This window comes from Helicoverpa armigera, chromosome 3 (genome assembly GCF_030705265.1).
Source record: "Helicoverpa armigera isolate CAAS_96S chromosome 3, ASM3070526v1, whole genome shotgun sequence".
NCBI lineage: Eukaryota > Metazoa > Arthropoda > Insecta > Lepidoptera > Noctuidae > Helicoverpa > Helicoverpa armigera.
In genome coordinates, this window is record NC_087122.1 from 6,890,463 (window position 1) to 6,914,605 (window position 24,143).

General features: G+C 34.4%; 5 protein-coding genes across 15 annotated transcripts in view; 3 read left to right on the forward strand and 2 right to left on the reverse strand.

The window, feature by feature from the left end:
* The window catches only part of LOC110374089 (potassium voltage-gated channel subfamily KQT member 4), a 40,898-nt gene extending 36,571 nt beyond the window's left edge, over positions 1 to 4,327 (forward strand). For 5 of the 7 annotated variants that reach the window (XM_021331663.3, XM_021331662.3, XM_021331666.3 and 2 more), the window contains one exon: positions 1,621 to 4,327. In XM_021331663.3, coding sequence (XP_021187338.3) covers positions 1,621 to 1,856 — 236 coding nt within the window. In that variant the 3' untranslated portion in view covers positions 1,857 to 4,327. The remainder of the gene's footprint in view (positions 1 to 1,620) is intronic. The other 2 variants (XR_007510413.2, XM_021331668.3) reach the window with 2 other exon arrangements.
* Positions 4,328 to 6,510: 2,183 nt separating this feature from the next.
* LOC110374072 (negative elongation factor D) lies at positions 6,511 to 11,300 on the forward strand. 2 transcript variants are annotated; one of them, XM_049836270.2, is made up of 12 exons: positions 6,511 to 6,760; positions 7,172 to 7,397; positions 7,489 to 7,598; positions 7,676 to 7,783; positions 8,078 to 8,227; positions 8,582 to 8,712; positions 8,880 to 9,067; positions 9,426 to 9,666; positions 9,884 to 10,094; positions 10,171 to 10,311; positions 10,850 to 10,979; positions 11,062 to 11,115. In XM_049836270.2, exons 1-12 carry the CDS (start codon positions 6,701 to 6,703, stop codon positions 11,091 to 11,093), a joined length of 1,728 nt encoding a protein of 575 aa, XP_049692227.1. In that variant the 5' UTR covers positions 6,511 to 6,700; the 3' UTR covers positions 11,094 to 11,115. The 2 variants fall into 2 exon arrangements, with proteins under 2 accessions (XP_049692227.1, XP_049692226.2); XM_049836269.2 differs by having other exon boundaries at positions 10,850 to 11,300.
* On the reverse strand, positions 11,012 to 14,260 carry LOC110374074 (nuclear speckle splicing regulatory protein 1). Its single transcript, XM_021331645.3, has 5 exons — positions 14,035 to 14,260; positions 13,815 to 13,959; positions 12,953 to 13,150; positions 12,634 to 12,799; positions 11,012 to 11,702 (listed from the first exon to the last, which is right to left on the reverse strand). Exons 1-5 carry the CDS (start codon positions 14,046 to 14,048, stop codon positions 11,134 to 11,136), a joined length of 1,092 nt encoding a protein of 363 aa, XP_021187320.3. The 5' UTR covers positions 14,049 to 14,260; the 3' UTR covers positions 11,012 to 11,133.
* Positions 14,261 to 15,835: 1,575 nt separating this feature from the next.
* On the forward strand, positions 15,836 to 18,264 carry LOC110374111 (uncharacterized). Of its 2 annotated transcripts, none has more exons than XM_021331696.3 (5): positions 15,836 to 16,049; positions 16,135 to 16,301; positions 16,664 to 16,816; positions 17,152 to 17,259; positions 18,053 to 18,264. In XM_021331696.3, the coding sequence occupies exons 1-5, from the start codon at positions 15,945 to 15,947 to the stop codon at positions 18,255 to 18,257; spliced, it is 738 nt and encodes a 245-aa protein (XP_021187371.3). In that variant the 5' UTR covers positions 15,836 to 15,944; the 3' UTR covers positions 18,258 to 18,264. The 2 variants fall into 2 exon arrangements, with proteins under 2 accessions (XP_021187371.3, XP_021187370.3); XM_021331695.3 differs by having other exon boundaries at positions 15,838 to 16,049; positions 17,149 to 17,259.
* Positions 18,265 to 18,806: 542 nt separating this feature from the next.
* LOC110374093 (FUN14 domain-containing protein 1) lies at positions 18,807 to 24,049 on the reverse strand. Of its 3 annotated transcripts, XM_021331674.3 has the most exons (4): positions 23,741 to 24,027; positions 23,028 to 23,223; positions 22,056 to 22,151; positions 19,325 to 19,380 (listed from the first exon to the last, which is right to left on the reverse strand). In XM_021331674.3, exons 1-3 carry the CDS (start codon positions 23,881 to 23,883, stop codon positions 22,071 to 22,073), a joined length of 420 nt encoding a protein of 139 aa, XP_021187349.1. In that variant the 5' UTR covers positions 23,884 to 24,027; the 3' UTR covers positions 19,325 to 19,380; positions 22,056 to 22,070. The 3 variants fall into 3 exon arrangements, with proteins under 3 accessions (XP_021187347.1, XP_021187349.1, XP_063899645.1); XM_021331672.3 differs by lacking the exon at positions 22,056 to 22,151 and having other exon boundaries at positions 18,807 to 19,380; positions 23,741 to 24,049; XM_064043575.1 differs by lacking the exon at positions 19,325 to 19,380 and having other exon boundaries at positions 21,926 to 22,151; positions 23,741 to 24,030.
* Between the last annotated feature and the right edge of the window lie 94 nt (positions 24,050 to 24,143).

Consider the following 24,143-nt stretch of genomic DNA (forward strand, 5'->3'; position numbering starts at 1 on the left):
ATACACTTTAACAAAATTTTAAATTAATAAAAATTAATGAAAAATTATTTCACTATTAGAAAGCTACACTCCTCTCGAGTAACTACCTGTCCGTCCGGCTATACGGGAAATAGGTAGTTCTCACGGGCCGCAAGTGAAACCGCGGGAAAACGGTTAGTAGGTACAGAAATCAACTAAGAAATATGTCATTACTTATATGAAAACGAAACGAAACGAAATTACTGAAAGGCAAGGAAATTAAAGCTGTTATTTTTGTCATATCTTTCTGATGATACAAATTCAATATAAACAGTGACTAAAATAAATTCAGTGCAAAAATTGGGTAGGTACTTCAATTCATTCAAGTTCTAATAGTGTACATGTATACACATGCTTTACAAAAGTGTTCTGAACATTTTATTTTTTCAATGAGATATGAAGACAAACTATTGAAAGTAACGAAGTAAAGTGACGACAAATTTCTCCCGGCTATTGTCTATGGTTTGCCGTACGGTTATAGGCGCGAAAACTCCGGTACAAAGTAAACGGACATGTTCGGAAAAATCCAGCGAAAAATCCGCCAGGTTGAAGCTCCGACTGGAGCTGGTTTAAAACTTAGTTTACATCAAATATGAGGTGTGATCTTATTACTTGTGGTAATTACATCATCTTGGGAAAATTTCATAATATATAATAATACTTAAACATATTTACATTGACACACACCTAAAAAAACTAATCTAATGCTACTTAATTATATCACAAAATCGTTTCTGAAAATTCTTTCAATTCAAATGTTTTCTTAAAAACTTCAAAGCAATAAATATTTTTAGATAAACATTTGAATTGACATATCTAACAATTGACTTCTTAGTCTACCTACTACATATATCTACTCCCCGCTACAGTTGATAATTTTTGGGATACAAATTGCATTTTGACATTATTTTTATTATGTATTTTCTTCTATTAGCAGAGCATTTACACTTCTAGCATCAAAATATTTGACACTTATCGTTAACTACATTTGTAAAAGCTAAAAATATTCTAAAATAATTTGTGCGAAATATGTTGGTGCTAGAAGTGAAATATTTCTCTTTGGCTAAGAAAGCTATGTCTCACACACCATAGGGCTACGCTCATAGCACAAATTCAACAACCTATGCCATGGATTCAAACTCGAGACGATACAGAAAGTGTAGCTCAGCTTCATCGAAGTACTGTATAACGCGAGTTATATTTTCTACTTGACCAAACTGTACCTACTTATCTAATGGTGGGTTCACACGATACAGATTTTAAGCTAGTACAATATCTGTACTCACTTAAAGTCTGAGTAAAATCTAAACTCTGAGTGGAAATATGATGGCAAGAGATGTTTGTGCAGACTTATCATTGGCATGAACCGATTTGTTACGCAGATAAAATGCTATGAAAGTCTGTTTCAAGCTGGTATCGAGTGGACCCACCATAATAGTGTATCTACTAAAATATTTAATAATATTTATATTCGAATAAGTCTCAACGATTTCTGTAAGAGAGGTGGAGTTCCATCATTAAACTCCCTAGATCCAAATTGAACAATATGTATATTTGTGCTCGGGTTAAACCAGAAACATTGAAAATTATAAATAATTGCAGAAGTTTGCGCCAGTTGCTCCGCGGGAGCGGAAACTGAGCCTCGATCGGTGAGCTCAGGGTCTGCGTCGTGGTGCGAAGGAGACGCCGCCGAGGAGCGCGGCTACGGCTCCGGAGACTCCCTGGCCGAGGACGCGGCGCTGCTCGGCGACGCCGCTCAGGCGTCCCAGCCCCGCGTCATGCGCAACCAGCGGCGAGACGTGGCAGTCGACCTTCACCTCCTGCGACCTGACGTCTGAGACTGCGTCTCCTCCTCATCCAACCCAATAATATACTATGGCTTTCCACCAAATTCATGTTCCCATCGTCATTCATTGTAAATAATAATTACGACGTTCGCACAATATTAAAATGACACAACGCTGTCCATTCACATAATTTCCTTATTGATAGGTGCTTGTAATGAGAAAATGAGCAATCATAGTTTAGGCAAAAGGAGTAGATAGTTGGTAAGATGTCCTGTGCAACTCCAATAAATTAAACATACAACGAGATGATGTTGTGATAATCACTTCCACTCGTTTACGTATAAAGACCAAGGACTCCTGAACAGAGTTCGTACCTAAGTAATATTTATCGTTACGCTTACATTGTTTAATTATTTATTTCTTTAAAAGATATGAGATTTACGAATAATTTAAATAGAAAAATACTATATAAAAATGTACCATAATCGTTAAGTTGTACATATTTTTGTAATAAGTTGTTTAATAATTATTATAGATCTTTATTGTACCTAGTAATAATTAGTAAAAGTATTCGCAGTGAACGAAAACCGGATAAATCGACAATCCTGAGTAAAATATAGATAGGCTAGATAATATAAAATGCCTAAAATCAAAATTTATACCTACCTACTAGACATTTTATAAATGGAAACATCTAGGTTTATAACGTTTGCAAATAATGTAGGTAGTGTAAATTACTGTACTGTTTATAAACGAATAGATAACTATAAATAATTACATAATTACAAAGAAGCTGTGATAGACATTCAGTTTTTCCATCATGCCGTATAAACAAGTCTATAGTTAGTGGCCACTACAAAACATTTATTTCAGTATTAACCATAAAAGTAGGCAAACATTTAGATCGAATCGACAAAATAATTACTTTCTATTTCTGTGTTCCCATTTAATTAATTAGTAAAGTTCTATTCTCGAACCAATTTTAAAATTTAACATGTTTCTTAATAAAAGCAGGGTAAATAATTGCCTGAATCAAAATAAATAAGTAAGACTATATATGTAAAATGCTTTATATATCGAAAACCTTCATATTTACCTTATGCTCTATTAAAAAACGTCATGAATAACTGATGGCGCACCTCTCACAATTGTCTGCAGGTACTCTCAGCTAATTCTGTGACTGAAATTGTTACGAAAAAAGTTCTTAATCGTTATAAATATGCTTCACATAAATATCTAGGAATATTAACCTAAGTAACTACCTACGTTTGGTTACCATACAGCTCATAAAAATCTCCTAAGAGCCTTCAATACCTAAAATAACAAATTCAGTGATTATTTACTATTTTGTAATGTTGCTATCGCACTTAAATTCTTAAAACCAATAAGCTATAACTGAAAAAATGATAAGTACCTATCTGAGTAGGTATGATTAATATAAACTGAAAATGATGGCAATAAGTGTATATTTGACAACTTATTTTCGAAATTTCAAAAGGCTACGATTCTTTTTAACACGCATACTAACTATTCAAAATTAATTAAATTTGCTGCAAGTCATACGGCGAGTAGAAGGGCCGCGTTAAAAGAAGCTTTATCGCACTACAGTTAACATTCGATTCAATATGGAGTGTTTTGCGCTTAAAATTAAGAGCTAAGAGCATCCAAAGTCAATACCTATCACAGAATTAGATGGGTCAAATGCCTACTTGCGAGTGTTCCTACATCATCATAATCGGCCATTATAATATATTAAGGACAATATTTCCAGTCTGACAAGTGCGGTTTTACTAACATTATAATTATTATTGGATTACAATCTAAACACATTCAAGGTATTTACTTACATTTTATTCATAGGCGAGAAGTCATCGGTTCAGTAAAATAGTACATACAATGGGACCTACTATTGCCTAACTGCTAGATCTATGAATTGTGATATGTTTATGAATTACTAACTTACCTAAGTCAATTTACACTGTATATATTAAATCAAAATAACGACAAAACTGGCAATGTACCTGTATGAAATAATGTATTTGTATATTACTGTGAACGTTCAAAATTGCAAATTTTAAGTTTATTACCTCATAAACTAAATAATTTAAGTAAGAAGTACCTACATATTTAATTTTACAATACATAATTCCAGTTTACTCATCTTGAGAGCCTATAAAAACATGCTACATCCGATCCAGCCCAATAGCTATTTAATTAGGTAGGTTCTACAGTACTTACTAATAAGTACCTACAGGAGGTTCTTTGATTAACATGATGCCGATATTATACTTTTTACGTATTGTTTGAATTTTTACAGTAATAGACACATAATGGCAAAGAATGCTATTGCCAGATTATGGCCTAATAATACATACCTACCTTAAATCCCAAACATATCTAGACTTAAAGCACATACTAAATAAACCCTTGCTTGTCAAATACAGTTATCGAAACAGATGGAATTGTTTTAATCGCCCAGTAGCAAAGCAACCAGCCAGCACAATAAATTAATCACAGATCTATTTTGAGTTTCTTTGTTGTTCATACCCGAATTTCCCAAATAAATGAAGCTCCACAGAAGTTACACATGTTCCAGTTCTAGACGGCCCCGGATCTACATTTTTGCTGCGAGGGGCAAAAGCTGAAAAATGTCGCCCCCTAAAATCTTAAATAGGCAGAAATTTTGGTTACTTATGGATCAATTCCGAAATAAAAAATTCGATGCTCTAAACAAACTTTTAGGACCCCAATTCTTACGTAGGTACCTAAATAAATTGAATGAATGAAGACTCAAACGGTGAAGCCGCTTTTAATTTATTTATTTGAAAAAATAAAACGCTTTGTTTTTCAAATTGTATGTCCCACTTTCGCGTGCTCGTTTTTCTTATTGTAAAAACATATTTTCTTATTGTTTTATATTTACCACCAAATATGGACACCCTACCGTTGTCATAGAAACAAAGTTGTTTACAGCTGTTATTATTAAGCCTGGCCGCACACATTCGGTTTCCGGATTAGGTTTTCCGATCAGGAATTCAGGTTCGGAAACTGAAATGCTCTTTTTTTCGTACAAAATATTCTCAAAAGCGCACAAGTTCTTACTTTTTCAGAACGGAAAAAAACCTAACATTGGTTTCGATTTTTTTCCGTGAACAATCCCGTAGCCCTGGCAGAAACGTACCTAGGTCAGCGCCATCTAGTCATCAGCTAGGAAAAGTCTTCTTCTTCTTAGCGTTTAGGCCATCTTGTGACGAAAAAATCTCTGTGTGAATTCTTCCACTTCGCTCTATCCAGGACATCTTTTTCTTCGAGTTCGCAGATTTTCATGTCTTTCATCAGCTAGGAAAATAATTAAAACAGAAGATCCCTCATTATACGACGTTGATGCTTCGGTCCTTCCAATAAAGTACGAAGGATTGCCATAAATAAAAATAGAATAGAATAGGAAAAAAAATAAAGAAAATCACTCTTTGAGTTTTCTTTATTGGCAGCACTGTAAGTATCCTATCTGTCAAACGTGTCAAACAAACAATTCCCTCCCTTCGGCGCAAAGAGTAAAGTAATATATAGGGAAAAGAGAGCCCTCTTGCGTGATAATCATGCAAACCTATTTGTCAATGCGCCATCTCTCTCTATATTGGCCCCGAACTACCTACATAGCTATAGCTATAAAAATATATTTATGCATCATATTCATAACATTTTCTATTATGCTCCTGCTACACCTGCGTTAGCGTTAACGTTAATGTCAATGGCCAACTACGCGTTACTTATAGCATTAAAAATGCGTGTTGGCTACACTTACGCAAAGAGTTAATCCCTCATGAAGTAACGCGTTAACATACATTAAAGAGATTAAACTCAGATACACAAAATAATTCTAAAAACTAAAGCTTTCTCATTTGACCATTCCATTACCGTGCTCGTAAAATGCAGTTACAACTTAAACAAAGTATCTACACTCGTCCTTGCATGCGTGCAATGAGATGGCATTAATGTAGCCAACATCACTTAGCGCTATAAGCTACGCACTAAAACCCTTTGATGCGTCCAAAAAACCGACACCCGAGTTATCGCTTAACGTTTAATGCTATTTATATTGCCATTAGTATAAATTGACATTAAAACGTTGGCCACATCTGCGTAATGCCAAAATTTAACGCGTTAAGACGCAGGTGTAGCAGTAGCATTAGGGTTAATAGCACCATGTAACTATAACATTGGTTATCGTTATAGTTACATTATGCTACTTACCCTAATAGAAAATGTCATCGTTAATATAGTAAAAGGTCGAAGAAAAACAAATAATTATTATGTATTATTACTTTTTATACGCGTGTACGCAGAATGCAAAAGCCGCCATATTGATATTTTGTTATGATCGATGATCGGTTTTGTTAAGTTACTTGGAATACTGACACCAGGTCTTTTTAGATTAAAATTGATATTTGTGCTTTTTCAAACCGTATTTAATTTATTCGCCTATTTTATCTTTTTTTTAAGTGTCTAATATTTTCCTCATACTTTTCTCTAATTAATATTGCATAAATAATTTTATATTGACAAACAAAAACGATTATAGTGTAGTGCCATCTGTTGGTAATTTAAAGTATCTTTTAGATAGTAAATAGTTTCCGGGCCAAATAAAAGGTGGCGACTCTTCATTCACTTAGCTGTCAAAATGTACGGAGTGTCACCCCCCTGCTTCGGCGCCCTTCACTTCACTCGCTCGTTTTATGTTGTTATATACATTGTTTTATGTATTTAAAAGTGCATTACAAAACATTGACTGGCATTTGTGTTAACTTGTGTCGTATTATTCTGCTGTTCTTCCACCATAGATAATAAACAATCATCGTGATCAATCAAGCATCTCTCAAGCTTTGTGTACAATCATGCCCAGTCAATACGAAGAGGAGCGTACTTGGGAAGCACCAAATCACGCTCAATATGAGGTATGTATAATACTGTTTCCCTCCCGTTTCACCCGCGTCTCAGTGGAACCTCTTCCCGCACCCAAATAAAATATACCGATATAAACTCAGGGATAGTGTAGCTTTAACCAGAGAAAGAATATTTCAAATCGGGTCAGTAGTTCCGGAGCCCTTAGGGTTACAAACAAACATTTATCTTTATTATATTAGAACAGACATTCATTTTGGTCTTATCTGATCAAGCTTTTTTTTTACACTCCATCTGAGTAGGCACTTAACTAAAAGTAAACAATCTTGACAGAAGTTTTGACTCAAGTACTTATTTAATGAATAAACTATTGCTAAAAATAATTATTTCATTCATTAGGTAATTGTTATTATTGTATTCACATTGATTACACTGCTGGTAATAAAAATATTGAATTACTGCAGGAGGAAGGAAATGAAGATGTCATTGAGAACCCTGAAGAAGTTTTACATGAATGCCTTGAAAAATTTAAAACTCCTGACTATATCATGGAACCAGGAATTTTTGGTCAACTGAAGCGATACTTTCAAGCTGGAGGCAATCCTGAACAAGTGATTGAGCAGTTGTCTATAAACTACAATGCAGTTGCACAAATGGCAAATCTGTTAGCGGAGTGGCTTATACTTGGAGGTAATTTCAGCAATGTAATTTAAAAAATATTTTTATATATCATATTAAATCTATATTATAAGCAATATATTTAATCTTATTAATTTTCAAGGAGTAAAGGTTACTGAAGTTCAGGCAATGGTTGAAAATCATTTAAAGGATATGATCCTAAAAACTTTTGATCCCAAAAAAGCTGACACAATATTCACCGAAGAAGGAGAAGTAAGTTGAAGGTATTTTTTATAAATATTTATGTACAATTTTTGTTTTGTAATACAACCAAATTATTAATTTTTTAGACTCCTGCTTGGTTGACAGAAATGATAGAACATCCCACTTGGCGGTCCTTAATTTATAGATTGGCTGAAGAGTATCCAGATTGTCTTATGCTAAACTTTACTATTAAGGTAAGCTTATAAATCTAGAAGCATGTGTTCCTCAAGTTCTTTCCACATAATAGTAACTTATTAAAGTTGAAATATTTGTTAAGTACAACTTAATTAGAGTAGTTATTCTTAAATGAAAAATGTGATTCCAACTCACCCAGCAATGGTTCTGTTCATAAGATTCAACACCATATTATAAATAAAGTAAATTCATATATTTTGAGATTAATCTTGTACCTGTCCTTAATTATGCAAAATTATGTATTTTGTTTAGTACAATACTCACCACCACTAAATAACTAATAATATTTACAGTTGATATCAGATGCTGGCTTTCAAGGAGAAATTACAAGCATATCAACAGCAGCTCAGCAAATTGAAGTATTTTCAAGGGTGCTTAAATCTGCAATTGTTGGCTTCTTGCAAAGCTCAGATGACTGGCAAAATAGTGTTAATGAATGTGCTGTATGTATAAACTTCATTTTGTTCTGATAATGTTTCCTAGCATCGTGAATGAACTATTCAATAATTATAATGTCCATCAGGATTGAGGAGCCACCTTTTTGTTCGTTATATGAACACGTTTTGAACTATTATACTACAAATTCCAGGATTAAGCCTACAATACTTTTTAACTTACTACTAAGTAAGTACAAAATTTCATTAAAATACAAAAAGTGGCTCCTCAATCCTGATGGACATTAATTATAATGTTGGCCACATCATGATGTGGTTTGGGCAGATCATCGCTGTTATTATTCAATAACAGCTGAACTGATTTGGTTGAAAATGTACTTCTACATCACATTCTCTTTGCAGAAAATGGTCTGCCATGGTGCACACACATATGTGTATAGTCAAGTTATCGTGCATATACTTTCTCAAGAGCCTAGAGGAGGAGCAATCATGAAAAGACTTGGACAAGAAATAACTAGATGTGCACAACAAAGGTAATTAATTTTCAGTTGTTGTCGATTGCAATATTATTGAAATACCACTAATTGCACTTGGACTCGGAAATGCTTTTTACAAACTGCTAATTCCTTCTTAGGTACTTAATTTATATATAATGTGTGTTGTACTATGCTCTTAATAATAGGTGATTTTCTTGTTACAGCGGACATGATGTCACTCCAATCACTCTGGCTCTCACATCAGGTGAATCATGGCGCAATGCTCGCACAGCACTGGCAGCCATGTTGTCACGCGGCGCACTCAACCCAGCTGATATTTCTGTATTATTCAGAGCTTACACACAGCCTGAGCCACCACCAGTTCATCTACTAAGAATTCCACAATTTTTAGGTATGTTCATATGTTGAATAATTTATTCATTTATATTGGGGGTGTCGTACCTAAACACATGAAATTGTATCACATATGCTTTATGAGAGACTATGCTATGCTTTATGATATGCTTAATGACTGACTGTTATATGGTATTCTAATTCTCGCTCATGTTTTTTTTATTTACTTTGTTTGAAAAAAAAAATGCATATTTAAGTTTTTTTCTTTGTGCTAATTGACATTTGTGATTAGGTACGACACACTCTGTATTGTAATTAAAAATTATTGCAGAGCCTTCATAACTTAAACAAATAACAAATACATGAGTCAGTTAGAGAACAGTATGTTTAATATGATTGTACCTTTATTTTTGCAGAGCTGCTAGTCGACGCCTTATTCAAGTTAGGTAGTAAACTGAATCCTGAACATAAGTCAAAATACATGTATTTGCTGGCGTATGCTGCGAGCGTTTGCGAGGGGCTCACTGCCGGCAGGCCTGTTAAAGATGAACTAAAAGCTACAGTGCAAGCAATTGAAAAAGTGCACGCCGTGTGTACCAGTTCCGCCAGCTCTAGTGAATTAATAGCAGAATTACCAACGTTGTATCACTGTATAAGGTAATGCCATACTTCAAATTATGACAAACGAATTTCTGTTGGTCGTTTTCGAACACGTGTTTTCTGCTAAGCCATGCCTGTTATTTAATTAACCTTTTATTGAAAAAAACATGAAATCTATTCAGCAGTTTATAGTTATACCAACAACGGACTATAAACCATGGTGGACTCTCCTCTGACGGTCCGTTTTTTAATACACCCCTCTTTGTCCTTGCAGGTTTCCTGTCGTTGGCATGGGAGTCCTAGTTTGGGTAGAATGTGTTGTTACAGAACCTTCTTACTTCAAGTTGTGCACAGAACATTGTCCCGTGCACCTGGCACTCTTGGATGAAGTTGCATCCTGTCATCAATTACTGCATCATCGCCTCCTGAGATTACTCGTTCAGCTATTCGAATCTCCACAAGATGAGTTGGAAATTTTAGTGCAGGTAAAAAAGATAATAAAAATTAATGTAAAAACATTGATAAATATATTGAACTTTATATAATGTTATTTATTTTCAGTTGGAATTAAAGAAAATGTTACTTGATAGAATGGTTAATTTACTAAGCCGAGGATGTGTCGTCCCTGTCCTTCGTTACATAAAACAATGCTGGCAGCGCGGGGACACTGATATTTCATTAATTAGATACTTCATTACCGAGGTAAGTCAGATGGCATTGTGTTGTTTTTTTTTATGTCCGGTTCCTACAAGCGAGAAACAATTCATTTTGTCCAGGGATGGTAACTTTTGAAGTTTAACCTAGAGACAAAGTATGGCAATCCTGATTAATCTCATTTTAACTTTTTTAAGTGAAACAAACAAGTTTAAGTCTATACATGCTACATTTTAGCAAATATTTGTTTCTGTGGGACAGATTTTAAGTGCAATAAAATAAAATATAGCATTCGAACTCATCTTTGAGATGAGCTTATTGGTATCCAGATAAATAATATAATGATCTATGGAGGCATATATTCATGGAATATAGTTAATATTGATGTTATACCTAATTCAAATATGATTTGATTTATAATGCATCTTATTTTTTGAAGAGCTAATACTTATTTTTTTATTTTAACCTAAATTAGTTTTTCATGTGTAAATTAATAGCGTGCTCAGATTATGTCAAATGAAAGGAGTGTTATTTACACTCCTTTCTGCGAAATAAGGATTTTAATAATAAAAATATATTTTATTAGGTTCTAGATGCCATAGCTCCACCATACACGCCAGAATTTGTCCAGTTAGTGTTGCCAATGGTGGAGAATGAGGAAATTACTGGAACAATGAGAGCTGAAGGGGAAAATGATCCAGTTTCTGAATTCATAGGTAAAAAAAAGTACATAAATATACCAATGCTGTTCAACTTTAAGTTCATTTATTTATTTTTAATTAACGTTTTATTTTCCAGTTCACTGCAAGGCGCACTATGTTGTGGTATAATTAAATATTATCTGCCCATCCAGTACCTGCTTTTTATTTGCTAACATCCCCTGGCTGCCTTTCTCTCGTAATATCTTTTAAGAGCTTCTTCATAAACTGGTCCTATAGTTCTCTTTTTCCAAATATCAATTTTTTCCTTAGGTTTATTGTCATCAACTTTATTTTCTTTTGATTTCGTTTTATTATTTTTGGAAATACTGTCTTTTTCCAACGGATTACCCGCATCTGTATCTTTATTCTTAGTATTTAAAGGTTTTTCGGTTTCATCATTATTTTTATCTTTATCTTCATCACTCGACTCATCAATAGAAAAGTCTGAGTCAGCGTCAATATTGTCTTGTTTATATTTTTTTGCCAATCTAATATCGTCCAGATTTACGCGATTTATTTCTTCATCAGAGTCCTCTATTTCTCCTTCAGATAGTCGTGTTCTATCTGATGACTTTCTTTTCCTGTAATTTCTCTTCTTTTGTGTATCTGTTGAATTAGATGCATTACTTTTGGATAAATCACTCTTTCCATCTTCTACTCCTTTGTTTGATTCACCATTTTCTTCCTTATTAACATTCTTCCCCAGTTTCTGCTCATAGAGGTGACGATAGAAACCACCTAAAGTAAAAAAAAAATAGATTTAATGTACCACATACTTTGTATAGACTAAAATAACCAAAATAGCAGACCAATCGCAAACCAATCGAATGTCGTTGGAATACGATTGGTCTTATATTAGTAGCAGAATGCCCGATATGGTTAAAACTGCTATTGCGATTCAATTTCTATTCGATTTTGACGTTATTAACTTAGAAGAAAATATATGTACATGTATCATTTGTATGTATTTGTACGTTAATCATTTGTAGACAATATGATATATTATTGAAGCACAGAAAGGGATAAAAACGTTTATTTAAAAGAAATATGGCAGAATGCCATATATGCTACAATCGTAATTGACGCGTGGTTAAAGGTATGATTCCGATCGACGCTGCACGCAGCAGTGCTGCCTGCCGCGCTGATTCCGAGCAACGCGGCAGTGTCGCTCTGTTCGTGGTGATGCGTTGTTGTGTATTCGTTAGTTTACTTTGAGTTGACAAGATGTCGATTGATGACCAACTTTTATTTATACTGTTGCAAGAGGAAGAAGTCTGAGTCAGAGAAATTCATCCTTTTGTTGTCAATTTACGTGTCAACATTCAAGTAGGTACTCTTGCTGCGGCGGCAGACGCGTCACTGACGCGCAGCAGGGCTGCCGCTACATTGCTGCCGCGACATTGCTGCCTAGCTCGGAATGTAATCTCATATAAGCCAATAGAAATTGTACGGGGACCAGTAGTATCGCGGCAGCACTGCTGCGGCAACACTGCTGCGTGCTGCGTCGTTCGGAATCATGCCTTAAATCTTGGTCAGATAACAATCGTATGTCGCTTTAATAAAATTACCAGAATTGAGCCCCAGGTGGGTAAAAACTATCTAACATACCCATGTTGATACCTTTTACATTCCACTGTTATGACGGTAACTAATTGGTTGCTATAGTTACCTAGATCATTTTGCTTCGTAACATCCCCGATGTTTTCCAAATACTCTTCACGTTTTTCTTTTTCCTCTTCTAATCGCATTTCCTCTAATTTCTTTTTGTAAGCTGATGTTACAAATACTTCTTTGTCTTGGAACTCATCACCTTCCTTTTCTCTTTCCTTTTGTACCTTAAATACAAAACAAATAAATGGATCCGCCCTTGGTTTTAACCAACTCTAGAACTTTTGTGATTATTTGTGGAACCTTTCAGTGTATTTTTACACAGTTTTCTAAACCCCTTTTTTGGGCACAGGTAGTCATAAAAGATATATTTTACTTACTTGGCGTTCAATCCGACGTTCATTCTCAATTTTTCGTTTATTGGCTGCTTTCATTAAATTTTCTATATACTGTGGCTTCTTTTCTTCTTTAGTCTTCACCTTTTCTTTATCTTTTTTGGTGACCATTTCATCATATATCTCATCATACTGGTAAACTGTTGGATCTTCAGTTAAAGCTTTTTCCTGAGTAATTTTTGCCTACAAAAATTTTTATCTGTGAATTACCACTATTTATTTGTTTATATATTGGGTTGCAAAAAGTGGCTACACAATTACATTAGCTGTGCTATTTGACACTAAGTGAAGTGAGGGCTCTCATTGCTCTCAATTATACGCAACCACATCATTCACACATAATCGCTACATAATAATAAAACTTAAACTATACAGTATTAATAATAAAAAAAAGAAAGATAAACAGAGACGAAGACATTCAAATAATTATACACTAGTTATATACATTACTAGCCGTTTTACTGCGGTTTCACTCGCGTCCCGTGGGAACTACTGCCCATACTGAATAAAATGTAGCCTATGTTACTCGTAGATAATGTAGCTTTCGAATGGTGAAAGAATTTTTAAAAACGGTCCAGTAGTTTTTGAGCCTATTCATAACAAACAAACAAATTTTTCCTCTTTATAATATTAGTGTAGAAAATACAAGAACAAAGGAAAAAGAAGATAGAAAAAAACAGGAGTGAAGAAAAGAAAAAATATTAAGAACATGGTGAAATTATTACTAAAAGAAACAAAAATTATAAATCATAAAAGGTTGCTAGTATTTATCTTTTAAATTTGGATGAATATTAGCACACAAGATCCCTGCAGATTTAGACCACTTTACAGAACTATAACACTATACCTGTCTTGTTGTAATATCGCTGGGTCGAAGCAAAGTTGGTTTTCTTTTTGAATCTTCTTCAGAATCAGAATCATTTCCAAAAACATTTCTTGACGCCTGGAATGTTGGCTTTGGTTTTCCTTTATCAGATAATATGAGACCATATCTGAAAGCATGAGTAAAGAACTTTCAAGTAAAACAATATCAGCGTAAATGTAAACGAAATAAATAAGATACAAACTTCTTGTTCGACATGTCAAGTTGGCTTCTTCTCGATAATACTGAGACAGAAATTAGTTTTTGCCACTTGAAAAAAAATTTACTTATATAGTTACACTACAAAAACTTGGTCAGTGGGTCGTCTTAAGGCTTTGTGATTTCAGATTTTCGTTATTACGATGACTTTTTCATAAATATACAAAATGCACTCAGTGGATGCAGGTAGTACTGGTACACACACAGCATGACAGATGACAGCAATAGCAGTACTTGAGCTATCTGACATTTATAGTGATGTAACGTAACGAAATCGATTGTTTTATGATATCGAATGGATAGCTTTCTTTCAACTCATAATAAATTAATATAGTTTATTATTGATTAAAATTGACTAGAAAGTTCGCATCGTAGTTTAAAATTACTTGGTAATATTTAACGAATAATTAACGAAGACATTCACATTGTTATCTTTATTCTTTTTGTTGATTTATTTTTATGCTCCTGCTCCACCTGCGTTAGCGTTAACGTTAATGTCAATGGCCAACTACGCGTTACTTATTGCATTAAAAATGCGTGTTGGCTACACTTAGGTACAATTCTGCAAAGAGTTAATCCCTCATGAAGTAACGCGTTAACACACATTAAAGAGGTTAAACTCAGACACACAAAATAATTCTAAAAACTAAAGCTTTCTCATTTGACCATTCCATTACCGTGCTCGTAAAATGCAGTTACCGCTTAAACAAAGTATCTACACTCGTCCTTGCATGCGTGCAATGAGATGGCATTAATGTAGCCAACATCACTTAGCGCTCTAAGCTACGCACTAAAACCCTTTGATGTGTCCAAAAAACCGACACCCGAGTTATCGCTTAACGTTTAATGCTATTCATAATGCCATTTGTATAAATTGCCATTAAAACGTTGGCCACATCTGCGTAATGCCAAAATTTAACGCGTTAAGACGCAGGTGGAGCAGTAGCATTATGCTACTGCTCCATCTGCGTTAGCGTTAACGTTAATGTCAATGGTCAACTACACGTTACTTATTGCATTAAAAATGCGTGTTGGCTACACTTTAATGTCAATGGCCAACTACACGTTACTTATTGCATTAAAAATGCGTGTTGGCTACACTTAGGTACAATTCCGCAAAGAGTTAATCCCTCATGAAGTAACGCGTTAACACACATTAAAGGGGTTAAACTCAGACACACAAAATAATTCTAAAAACTAAATCTTTCTCATTTGACCATTCCATTATCGTGCTCGTAAAATGCAGTTACAACTTAAACAAAGTATCTACGCTCGTCCTTGCATGCGTGCAATGATATGGCGTTAATGTAGCCAACATCACTAAGCGCGCTAAGCTACGCACTAAAACCCTTTGATGTGTCCAAAAAACCGACACCCGAGTTATCGCTTAACGTTTAATGCTATTAATAATGCCATTTGTATAAAATGCCATTAAAACGTTGGCCACATCTGCGTAACGCCAAAAATTTACGCGTTAAGACGCAGGTGGAGCAGTAGCATTACAGTATGCGTGTCAGTAAAAAATGAACTGAACCCAAACAGATTAGCGAATGAAGATTGTTTTTCATTGAGGTATAATTGGATGTCTTGGACGGTGTATTGCTATGCAGAATACGATCGAATTTCGTATTTATCGCCGCGGTTTTTTTGCTCGTTACCCTGTCCAACCGACACAGCACTTGCTGTTATGTCAACACATGCGAGACCATTGACTAATTTTTGAGTCAATGATCTCAAATAATCTCAATGCGCGAGACTAGTGCAGATTGACAGTAGTGATTATATACTCTCTGATTGACAGCAACTGTCATCAAACTAAACAAAACCTGACGGTACACTCGTATATTCTAGCCCAGTACGTAATTATTTACTAAAAAAACCCACAGCGTTAATGAAATGGAAGCAAAGAAAAATAAAATCGAAAATAAGAAGTTTCCTAAAAATGCCTTATCGTTTTACATAAAACTATATTGTAAACACAAAGGTTCATCTAAAAGTAAGGTAAACACTTATGTGATTATGAGGTTCAGTGTTACTTTTATTAGTACCCTATTATTATTATATATTTAATATTATAAACTTTTAGTATCAATCTTTATTATTGGAAGCAACAAAGTCCTGGCTCTCTTTGAGTGAAGAAGAAAAACTGCAACTTAACAAAACATACAAAGACAGTGAACATAAGTTCAAGCAACAGTTATTAGACAAGTTAGCAAATGCTGAACCTTTCATGAAAATTAAGGATGAACCAAGGTAATCTATAATGAGTTATAAAAATAAAATTCCCATGTCATGGCCATCAAACATGAATGAACCAATTCCGTTTTCTGTATTTGTTATTGCCAAGAAAGAGTCCTAAAACTATAAATTTGTGACAAACCAGAATATTTATTATTGCTTCATCTTTATCAGAAGTTTTTATGCTTTTTAAATATTGAGTTCTTGGTTGAAAATGAATAATTACATTCATATTCCGTCATAAGTACCAAAAATTTTAGACTATACTAACCCATAAATACTATAGTCAGTACGCAAGTTATAAATCCTCATCAAAATATTTTTATCAAACTACATATGTGGCCAAATATGATGTAGGTATCATTGATATAATGCAGGTTTCTAAATGGTGACACAAATAGAAGCAATACAATTGTTGAGACGTCTGAAGGGTGTACTTCTGATGTACATGAGGATATTGAATCGCATAAACAAAATGAAAATGCTGAAGAAATCAACTTAGGCTGTGATGAAGAGTCATCAACTTATAGGTAAGTAGATACTCTGTTTAATACTTTTGCCACCCAGCACCTCACATACCTACATAGAACTTGAACAAAGTTATTTCTGTGCATATATATTATGGCCCTTTTTTTTTATCGACGTAAAATCATCAAATGACTCCTCCCGCTGTGGGTTAGCAGCGGTGAGGGAGTGTCAGACTCTTACTGACTAAAATCGTCGTGTTCCGTCATAGGCCTTCTATGTACCAGGGCCGCGGTATCTCTTTCGAACAACCCGCAGCCCCGGCAGGCCTTGGCCCTGCTGGGCCCCGCTGGGATATATTATGGCCCTTAAAATTTAGTTTATTCCTGATTTTCAGCAGTGTTCAGCAATGTGTGGAGAATGACAATGAAACTATACAGGAAACAGCAAATAATAATGAACAAGGACCCAGATTATTTATACCAGAACCACTACCTCCTACCCTAAAGTAAGTTAATTACAATGATTTTTTTTTACTGATAGTGATGTGAGCTAAGAAAATTTAAACGATTGTTTGTCGAATCAAATAGGTTGGCATAGAAAAAGGAATCGGACTTGGCGATTTAAACCTGGAACTCGATCCTGCTAATTTAATATAATAATGTCACAATTGGATATAAATTGAATCTCAATAGCAGTTTTAACCTTAGCGGGCATTCTGCTACTTGTGTAAGACCAATCATATTCCAATGACATTTCATTGGTCTGCTATTTGGTCTATAGGGTAGTCTGCTCTACAATCATATTGCAATCGTAAATTATTTGCAAACAATATGATTCATTATTGAATCACAGAAAATGATAAAAACATTTATTTAAAAAAAAAAATAGCGGAATGCCACATACACATCAATCGTAAATGAATCAATTAGATATCAATCGTATGACGCTTAAGTATTTGCAAAATCAAGCCCCTGGTAGAATTTTGAAACACAACAGTTACAGTGTAAAATAACCAATGGGTAAAAAATAACGCATGCTAGCGTGTTTTGCTTTGCACTTTGTCGGGCGTTGTCATTCTGCGCGTGACGGTGTGTCCCGTTACCGTTAATATTATGTTTAATACTAACACCTTTGTAACCTGTGAACACAAAATAAAGAGCTCTTGACTCTGACCTGCCTACTTATTCTGTGTAAGTTTTTGCACCTATGGTTTTTATACAAATACTTCCCTTTTAGGAAATAGGTTCAAAATAAAGTTCGACACTTCTTCTGACTTTACAAATTTACTATCATTTCAGGAACAGCAAAGATTTATTTTTTATGCTCAATTCAGCGGACGCAGACAGCAACGTATCTTGGACGACATTACCAGCTTCGGAAAAAAACGAATACAGACGTGCAGTGTCATTGGTGAAAAAGGATTACATTACGAAATACAGAGAGTTCTTAGAAAGTTTATCCTCTAAAGAGTTATTTGATCACTATAATAAAACATTGTTTTAACGATCTACGGATGGTTTTACATTTTTCGGTAGATATCCCATCAATAGGTACCTACTTTACCTTACCTGCTGGAATAGAATTTCATCTATACTAATTCTTTCACTGATATAAGCTAGATATATTCAGGTGGTAATTCCCACGTGAAAACAGCTACTTATTCCTTTATGTAATCAACTATGTGTTTCCCACAGATGCACTCGCGTCCCGTAGGAACTAAAGCTAAGTATGCAACTCGGGGATAGTTTAGCTTCCCAACACAACAGGGAAAGAAAAACGATTCCTCAGTAATATAAATATATATAATAGATATTTGCAACCAATCGAATTTCTAAAAAAAGGAGGAATGTTTTGAATGGGATATAAGATGATCTCCTTATATGAGAACAGCCGCCGTAGCCGAAATCGGCCGTGTACGTCATTATTATTATAAACTACCGTCATGCTATAACGGTTCTTGAAATACAGACTGGTGATAGACAGACGGACAGCAGTCTTAGTAAGAGGATCTTGAACCCACGGGGTACAAAACCCAAAAAAAAAAACGTTATGTAAATGATAATAATTTATTAATTAACGAGTATAATAATCTTACAATTAGTAGATAATATACCTAAATATAACAACTAGTCTAAAAGATCACTAACTTTTTTTATAAACCTAATTTTCGGAAACATTGAAATACCTACATAATATTCGATATAATAATTCATATTTTTAGACGTTACGGACCTTATCTATAAGTTACAATATCAGAATACAGAATAAGTAATACCTAATACCGTACAAATAACTTCGACGATACATATTGATCAAATAGAAGCAGTTTATACTATTACACACGAAGTACCACTAGTGTACTAGTAAACAGTAAGTTAAGTAGCAAATTGCTTTGGTTGAATACATAAATAGCAATATAACTGATTAGGTAATAAAAAAGTATTTATTTTCCACAGATGAGTCCAATAGCCATACCAGCTACGAATGATGCAAGAAATACATGTGATTCGGTAGCACGATAGTGATCTCCTCCCGTGATATTGTTGACCCAGCGCTTAGCTTTAACTTCCTTTTTCTTCAGTAGATCTTCAGCTTTATCCAGTTTGCGGTCAACAAATCTCTCTACCTAAAACAAAACGTAGGTAGGTATAGGCGTGTAATTAAGGCCGTGCAAATATACAGGATAATTTGTAATTGAATACCCTGCTTTTTTTTTTACAAAAGTACTGCAAATTTGTGTCTATTTGTCCACGTAAACAACATAAAATCTGTTCCACATAAACGGTGTAGGTAAAAGGTGACGCCCATATTTTGTCTGTTTTTAGTTGTAGATAGGTGGTATATGTAGATATGGTATTAACGATAAGCTGTTTGAAATTCGCAATTGTTTATTGCATGTCCAACAGATGTCACTTAAAAATTTAAATCATATAGTTATCGGCACGAATCTTGAGCTCTGACCTACATCTGCGCAGAAGTGATTTATCAGCAAAGAACCAATCCCGAGTGACGGCTATGACGCGATGCGCTGCGGGCCAATCACCGCTTTAGCCCGCCCCCGCGCCTCACTTCATACCACACAAGGGACCCAATAAATTACTTCTGCGCAGGTGAAGGTCAGAGCTCAAGATTCGTGCCGATAACTACACCTATTCAATATGAATGTGACATTATCAACTTCAAATTAAGAACAGGGCCCCGATTCTCCTAAGTTAATGTCAAAATGGAATAGAAATCGAATCGCAATATGATCGTAATAGCAGTTTTAACCATATCGGGCATTCTGCTACTAATAAAAGACCAATCGTATTCGATTGACATTTGATTGGTGTGCGATTGGTCTGCTATTTTGATGATTTTGGTCTATACGGTAGTTTGCTGTACAATCATTTAGCAATCGTAAATCATTTGCAGACAAAATGATTCATTATTGAATGAAAGAAAAGGATAAAAACGTTTATTTCAAAGCAAAAATAGCGGAATGCCACATACGCTTCAATCCTAATCGAGTCGGGATTGGATCTCAGTCGAATCGAGTCGAACGTCAATCGAATGGCACTTAAGTAAAATTAGGAGAATCGGGCCCCTGGCGTTAGCCCCGCCGCGACTTTTTCATGTATGAGTAAATAGGTATGTGATGCTCATCTCAATTTAATTTTGACGACTTCGATGGCACAATGGTCACCATTCCGGACTGCCGAACCCGAGGCCCCGGGTTCGATTCAAGATTCTGTCGATATTTGTGTGATGAGCATGCTGGTAGGCCGTGGTCTGGGTGTTATAATATGTATTTATGTATTTTTAAGTATGTATATATGTAGCTATGTGTAGTTTATCAGTTGTGTTAGCACCCATAACACAAGTTAATTAATAATTTTCTATGGGGCTCGCTAACCCATGGTGTGAAATGGTGTCCCGATATTATATTATATTTCAAAATTTGTGGCGTTTTTGGTTTTCATCATTAGAACCTTACAGAACATAAAAAAAAAACTAAATATAGTGGGTTTAGTGGGTTCTGTTGTTACATTTTGCGTTTGATACATACGGGACCTTTTGAAGCCTTCAGGGTTTGTGTTATGGACTCAAGTTATCTGTCACGCTTTCTAATCTATCAATCGATAGTGGAATCCAATCTATGCCAGAATAAGACGTTTCAATTCTTTTTTTTTTTGTAAATACTTCCCAAATGGTTCCATGGCCATCAAGTTCAGGATCTGATGAACCATATCCTGATAAAACGAGGTCGACTCTTGAAAATAGTAAAACCGTGATAGTTAGAGAGTTTACATTTTCACAGATGATGTATTTCTGTTGCTGCTATAACTACAAATACTGAAAACTAGAATAAAAATAAACATTTTGGGGGTTCCCATACAAAAAACGTTCAAAAAAATTTTTGCTATATATCGATAACGGCAACAGCTTGAAATATTCACAGAATATGGAATGTATTATAATTATGGAACGTTTTAAAAATAATAGTACGGAACGCTTCATACGCAAGTCCGACCACTTGGTCGATTTTCTTTAAGCATAATATTGCATTGTATTACTATTACATTTTGCTATTATATTGTAGTGGCTCTGAAACTTCTAAAATTACCTGAAAAATTGGGAAGCGCAACGATACCCGGTTAACACAGACTATATTTTATCCCAGACTGGGAAAGAAAATCCCTCGAGAAGTTGGATGATTTTTTTAATAACTGAATACTGAAAACTCAAAACAAAAATTAAAATCACTAGGACAGCAATCACTGATGGTGTTAGTTGAGCTTTGAGTACCTAAGGTATATTTATACATTTACAAATGGGTTTGCTTTTGGCAGTAGATTATAAATTCTTAATTCTCACATTTACAGGCTACGTTATATGTGGTTTAAGGAATAAGTTTCCACGGGACGTGGGTGAAACAGCGGGCAACAGTTATTTTATTCTGGTACGGGCAGTAGTTTTTCTCAGGACGTGGATGGCACCACGTGGAACCGTTAGTTTTAAAAAAAGAAACACCACCATCTCGCGGCAATATTGATTTTCGTATAAAGTTTCCTTATTTACGTAATTTGAGGGCCCTAACATTTTGGTTTTAAAAATAAACATTTTTTTACCAACTAAAAAATAAGTTTATTATCAGTTTATAAAAAATTACAAATGAGTAAAACAGCAAAAATGTTTTAAAATTATAATAGTGTCTAATGTCCCGTTTGAAAAGAATGTATAATATTAAATAAATTAACAAAGTTTTCGCCTTAAAATAATCACAAATAAAGTAACAATTATAATCTTTACAAAACTCACATTCTATTTAAATGATCACGCGGAAGCAATACCAAAAAAGAATCCTCCGGTAAAGCCTGCAGAGTAATACGAATTATTTTTGACAAATAATAATACCTGTAACAAATAAACTGAATCACTACATAGTTTAACACAAGACCCTTCCCGCTATATGTGGTGTGGTGTCCCTATGTATGTTTAAATCTTTAAAACAATGCGACTTATTTTGATACGGATTTTTTTAAATAGATAGATTGATTCAAAAAGGTTTTTATGTATATGACAGTCATCTGATTGAAATGTGATGGAATGAATGAATAAATAAAATTGAAGCTTCAAGAGCCCAATAGGTACCTACCCAAAAATGGCAACCATATACAACGCAGCTTGCTCGTGATATTTTGAAAGAACATTCTTCTCTTATCAGTGCTATTAGCTTTGATTGGAATTTTTGTTTTTAAGATATTAACTGAGAAAAATAGAACTGAAAAATGTGTATCACAAAAGAGGGTACTTGTCTGGGTAAATTTTTCTACTCATGAGCCACTATTAGGAATGCCTATAGTTACAAACACAAAGTACTGTTTGCATGAAATTTAACAGTGTTGGACTTGGTACCAGGACAATGAATGCATTCATTATTATTTTAGAATACTTTAGAGCCTCGCAGAGAATCACGAAAAAATTAAAACTTATGTAACAACACTAGAAAAGGCAATTTACTATCTTGCAAATAAAATACGGTATTTGGATAATATGCTAAGATTTCGTTTTCTATAATACTATATTTAAAGACTTATGATATGTGTTATAAAATTAAATGAGATCCAATCAAATGTCAAGGGGCATGAAATGTTGTTTAAAGATGCAGTTAGGACTTTAGACACTCATCATTAGTTAATGCTATCCATTGTGGTAATCAATTTTTACTTAATTAGAGAAACCAAGCAAAAGTGTCCTGTAATTAAGATAAATAAAATTAAGGTTACTTACTTTTTCAAACCAATCGGGTGATTTTCCTGTTGCTTCCTTTTCAATTTTGTCACTAATTTTGTCTACTTTTTTGTTGATTTTATCCCAATTGATATCAATATAGCCTTTTTGGCTAGCAATGTGTAATAATATAACACTGCCACCCAAACCAACTGCAGCAACCTTTCCAATCTTCATAGATAAGAACCCGGTAATCCTGGAAATGTGATGTTTAATGTATAAGTACTTAGAATGGTTAACATAGTAATAGATTTTTAATGAAAATATCTCAATCCCAGGCCAGTGAGTCGTTCCCATCCATATTTTTATGGATTTGGGATTGAATTTCAAGAAATTAAATAAATAGTTCTACACATGACTACTTGCAGTCATGGTATTTTTTGTTTTATGTTTATAAATTGCATCTAACATCTATTTCAAGTTTCATTTCAGACAAGATTCTTACATACCTAAGTTTGATTTGTGTATTATAATGAAATCATGCTCCTTAATACAGTTTAGCAGATGAGACAAAGACTCGATCATTATCATGATTCACGTCGACCAAGGTCGTGGAAATATTTATATTATACCAAATCTTAAGGTTGACATTACTCATACATTACTGCAATTACGACGGAGTAGGTGATCCAAGTAAAATCGTTTCTAAATTCTGTTCTTGTTTATGAATAAGTAATAAAACTTCTCTAAATGGGTTTGTTAATAGCACTTACCATCCTGACGTAGTTCCTAAAATTAACTGCTTCGTTGCTGATGTTTTCCCAATATCAGCTATTGCTTTTTCAATAAAATTCTTGGCATCATCGACAATTTTCTTTGCATCCTCAGAAGCATCCTCTTTGCCCGGCCTTGCCATTGTTCTTATGTAAGATTAGTTTAAATTTTCACTTCCCTCGTCGCAAATGCGAATTATGTCCAATGTACTAATTCTTCACCAAAGATAGCGATGGTGCAGAAAAAAGACTATATATTATAATAAAGACCAAGAGACTAGCTGTCACTCACTACAAAATAAAAGCTAACAATCACAGATTGATTATTGCGTGATTAATAGCCACAGATTAATAGCTCAAAGTCGCTCAACGAGCTATGGAGAGGGCTATGCTCGGTGTTTCT

Excerpts from the sequence above, each read along its gene's own strand:
- LOC110374093 (XM_021331672.3), bottom strand. The coding sequence starts at position 23,883 with ATGGCAAGGCCGGGCAAAGAGGATGCTTCTGAGGATGCAAAGAAAATT. Across the intron at positions 23,224-23,740 it reads TTAGGAACTACGTCAGGATG|GATTACCGGGTTCTTATCTA; the intron begins GTAAGTGCTATT and ends TCACATTTCCAG. Across the intron at positions 19,381-23,027 it reads CACCCGATTGGTTTGAAAAA|GTAGAGAGATTTGTTGACCG; the intron begins GTAAGTAACCTT and ends GTTTTGTTTTAG.
- LOC110374111 (XM_021331695.3), top strand. The coding sequence starts at position 15,945 with ATGGAAGCAAAGAAAAATAAAATCGAAAATAAGAAGTTTCCTAAAAAT. Across the intron at positions 16,302-16,663 it reads AAAATTAAGGATGAACCAAG|GTTTCTAAATGGTGACACAA; the intron begins GTAATCTATAAT and ends GATATAATGCAG. Across the intron at positions 17,260-18,052 it reads CCACTACCTCCTACCCTAAA|GAACAGCAAAGATTTATTTT; the intron begins GTAAGTTAATTA and ends CTATCATTTCAG.
- LOC110374074 (XM_021331645.3), bottom strand. Across the intron at positions 12,800-12,952 it reads AACGTCGGATTGAACGCCAA|GTACAAAAGGAAAGAGAAAA; the intron begins GTAAGTAAAATA and ends TTTGTATTTAAG. Across the intron at positions 11,703-12,633 it reads TACGAAGCAAAATGATCTAG|GTGGTTTCTATCGTCACCTC; the intron begins GTAACTATAGCA and ends TTTTTACTTTAG.
- LOC110374072 (XM_049836269.2), top strand. The coding sequence starts at position 6,701 with ATGCCCAGTCAATACGAAGAGGAGCGTACTTGGGAAGCACCAAATCAC. Across the intron at positions 7,398-7,488 it reads GGAGTGGCTTATACTTGGAG|GAGTAAAGGTTACTGAAGTT; the intron begins GTAATTTCAGCA and ends TTAATTTTCAAG. Across the intron at positions 9,667-9,883 it reads ACGTTGTATCACTGTATAAG|GTTTCCTGTCGTTGGCATGG; the intron begins GTAATGCCATAC and ends TTGTCCTTGCAG.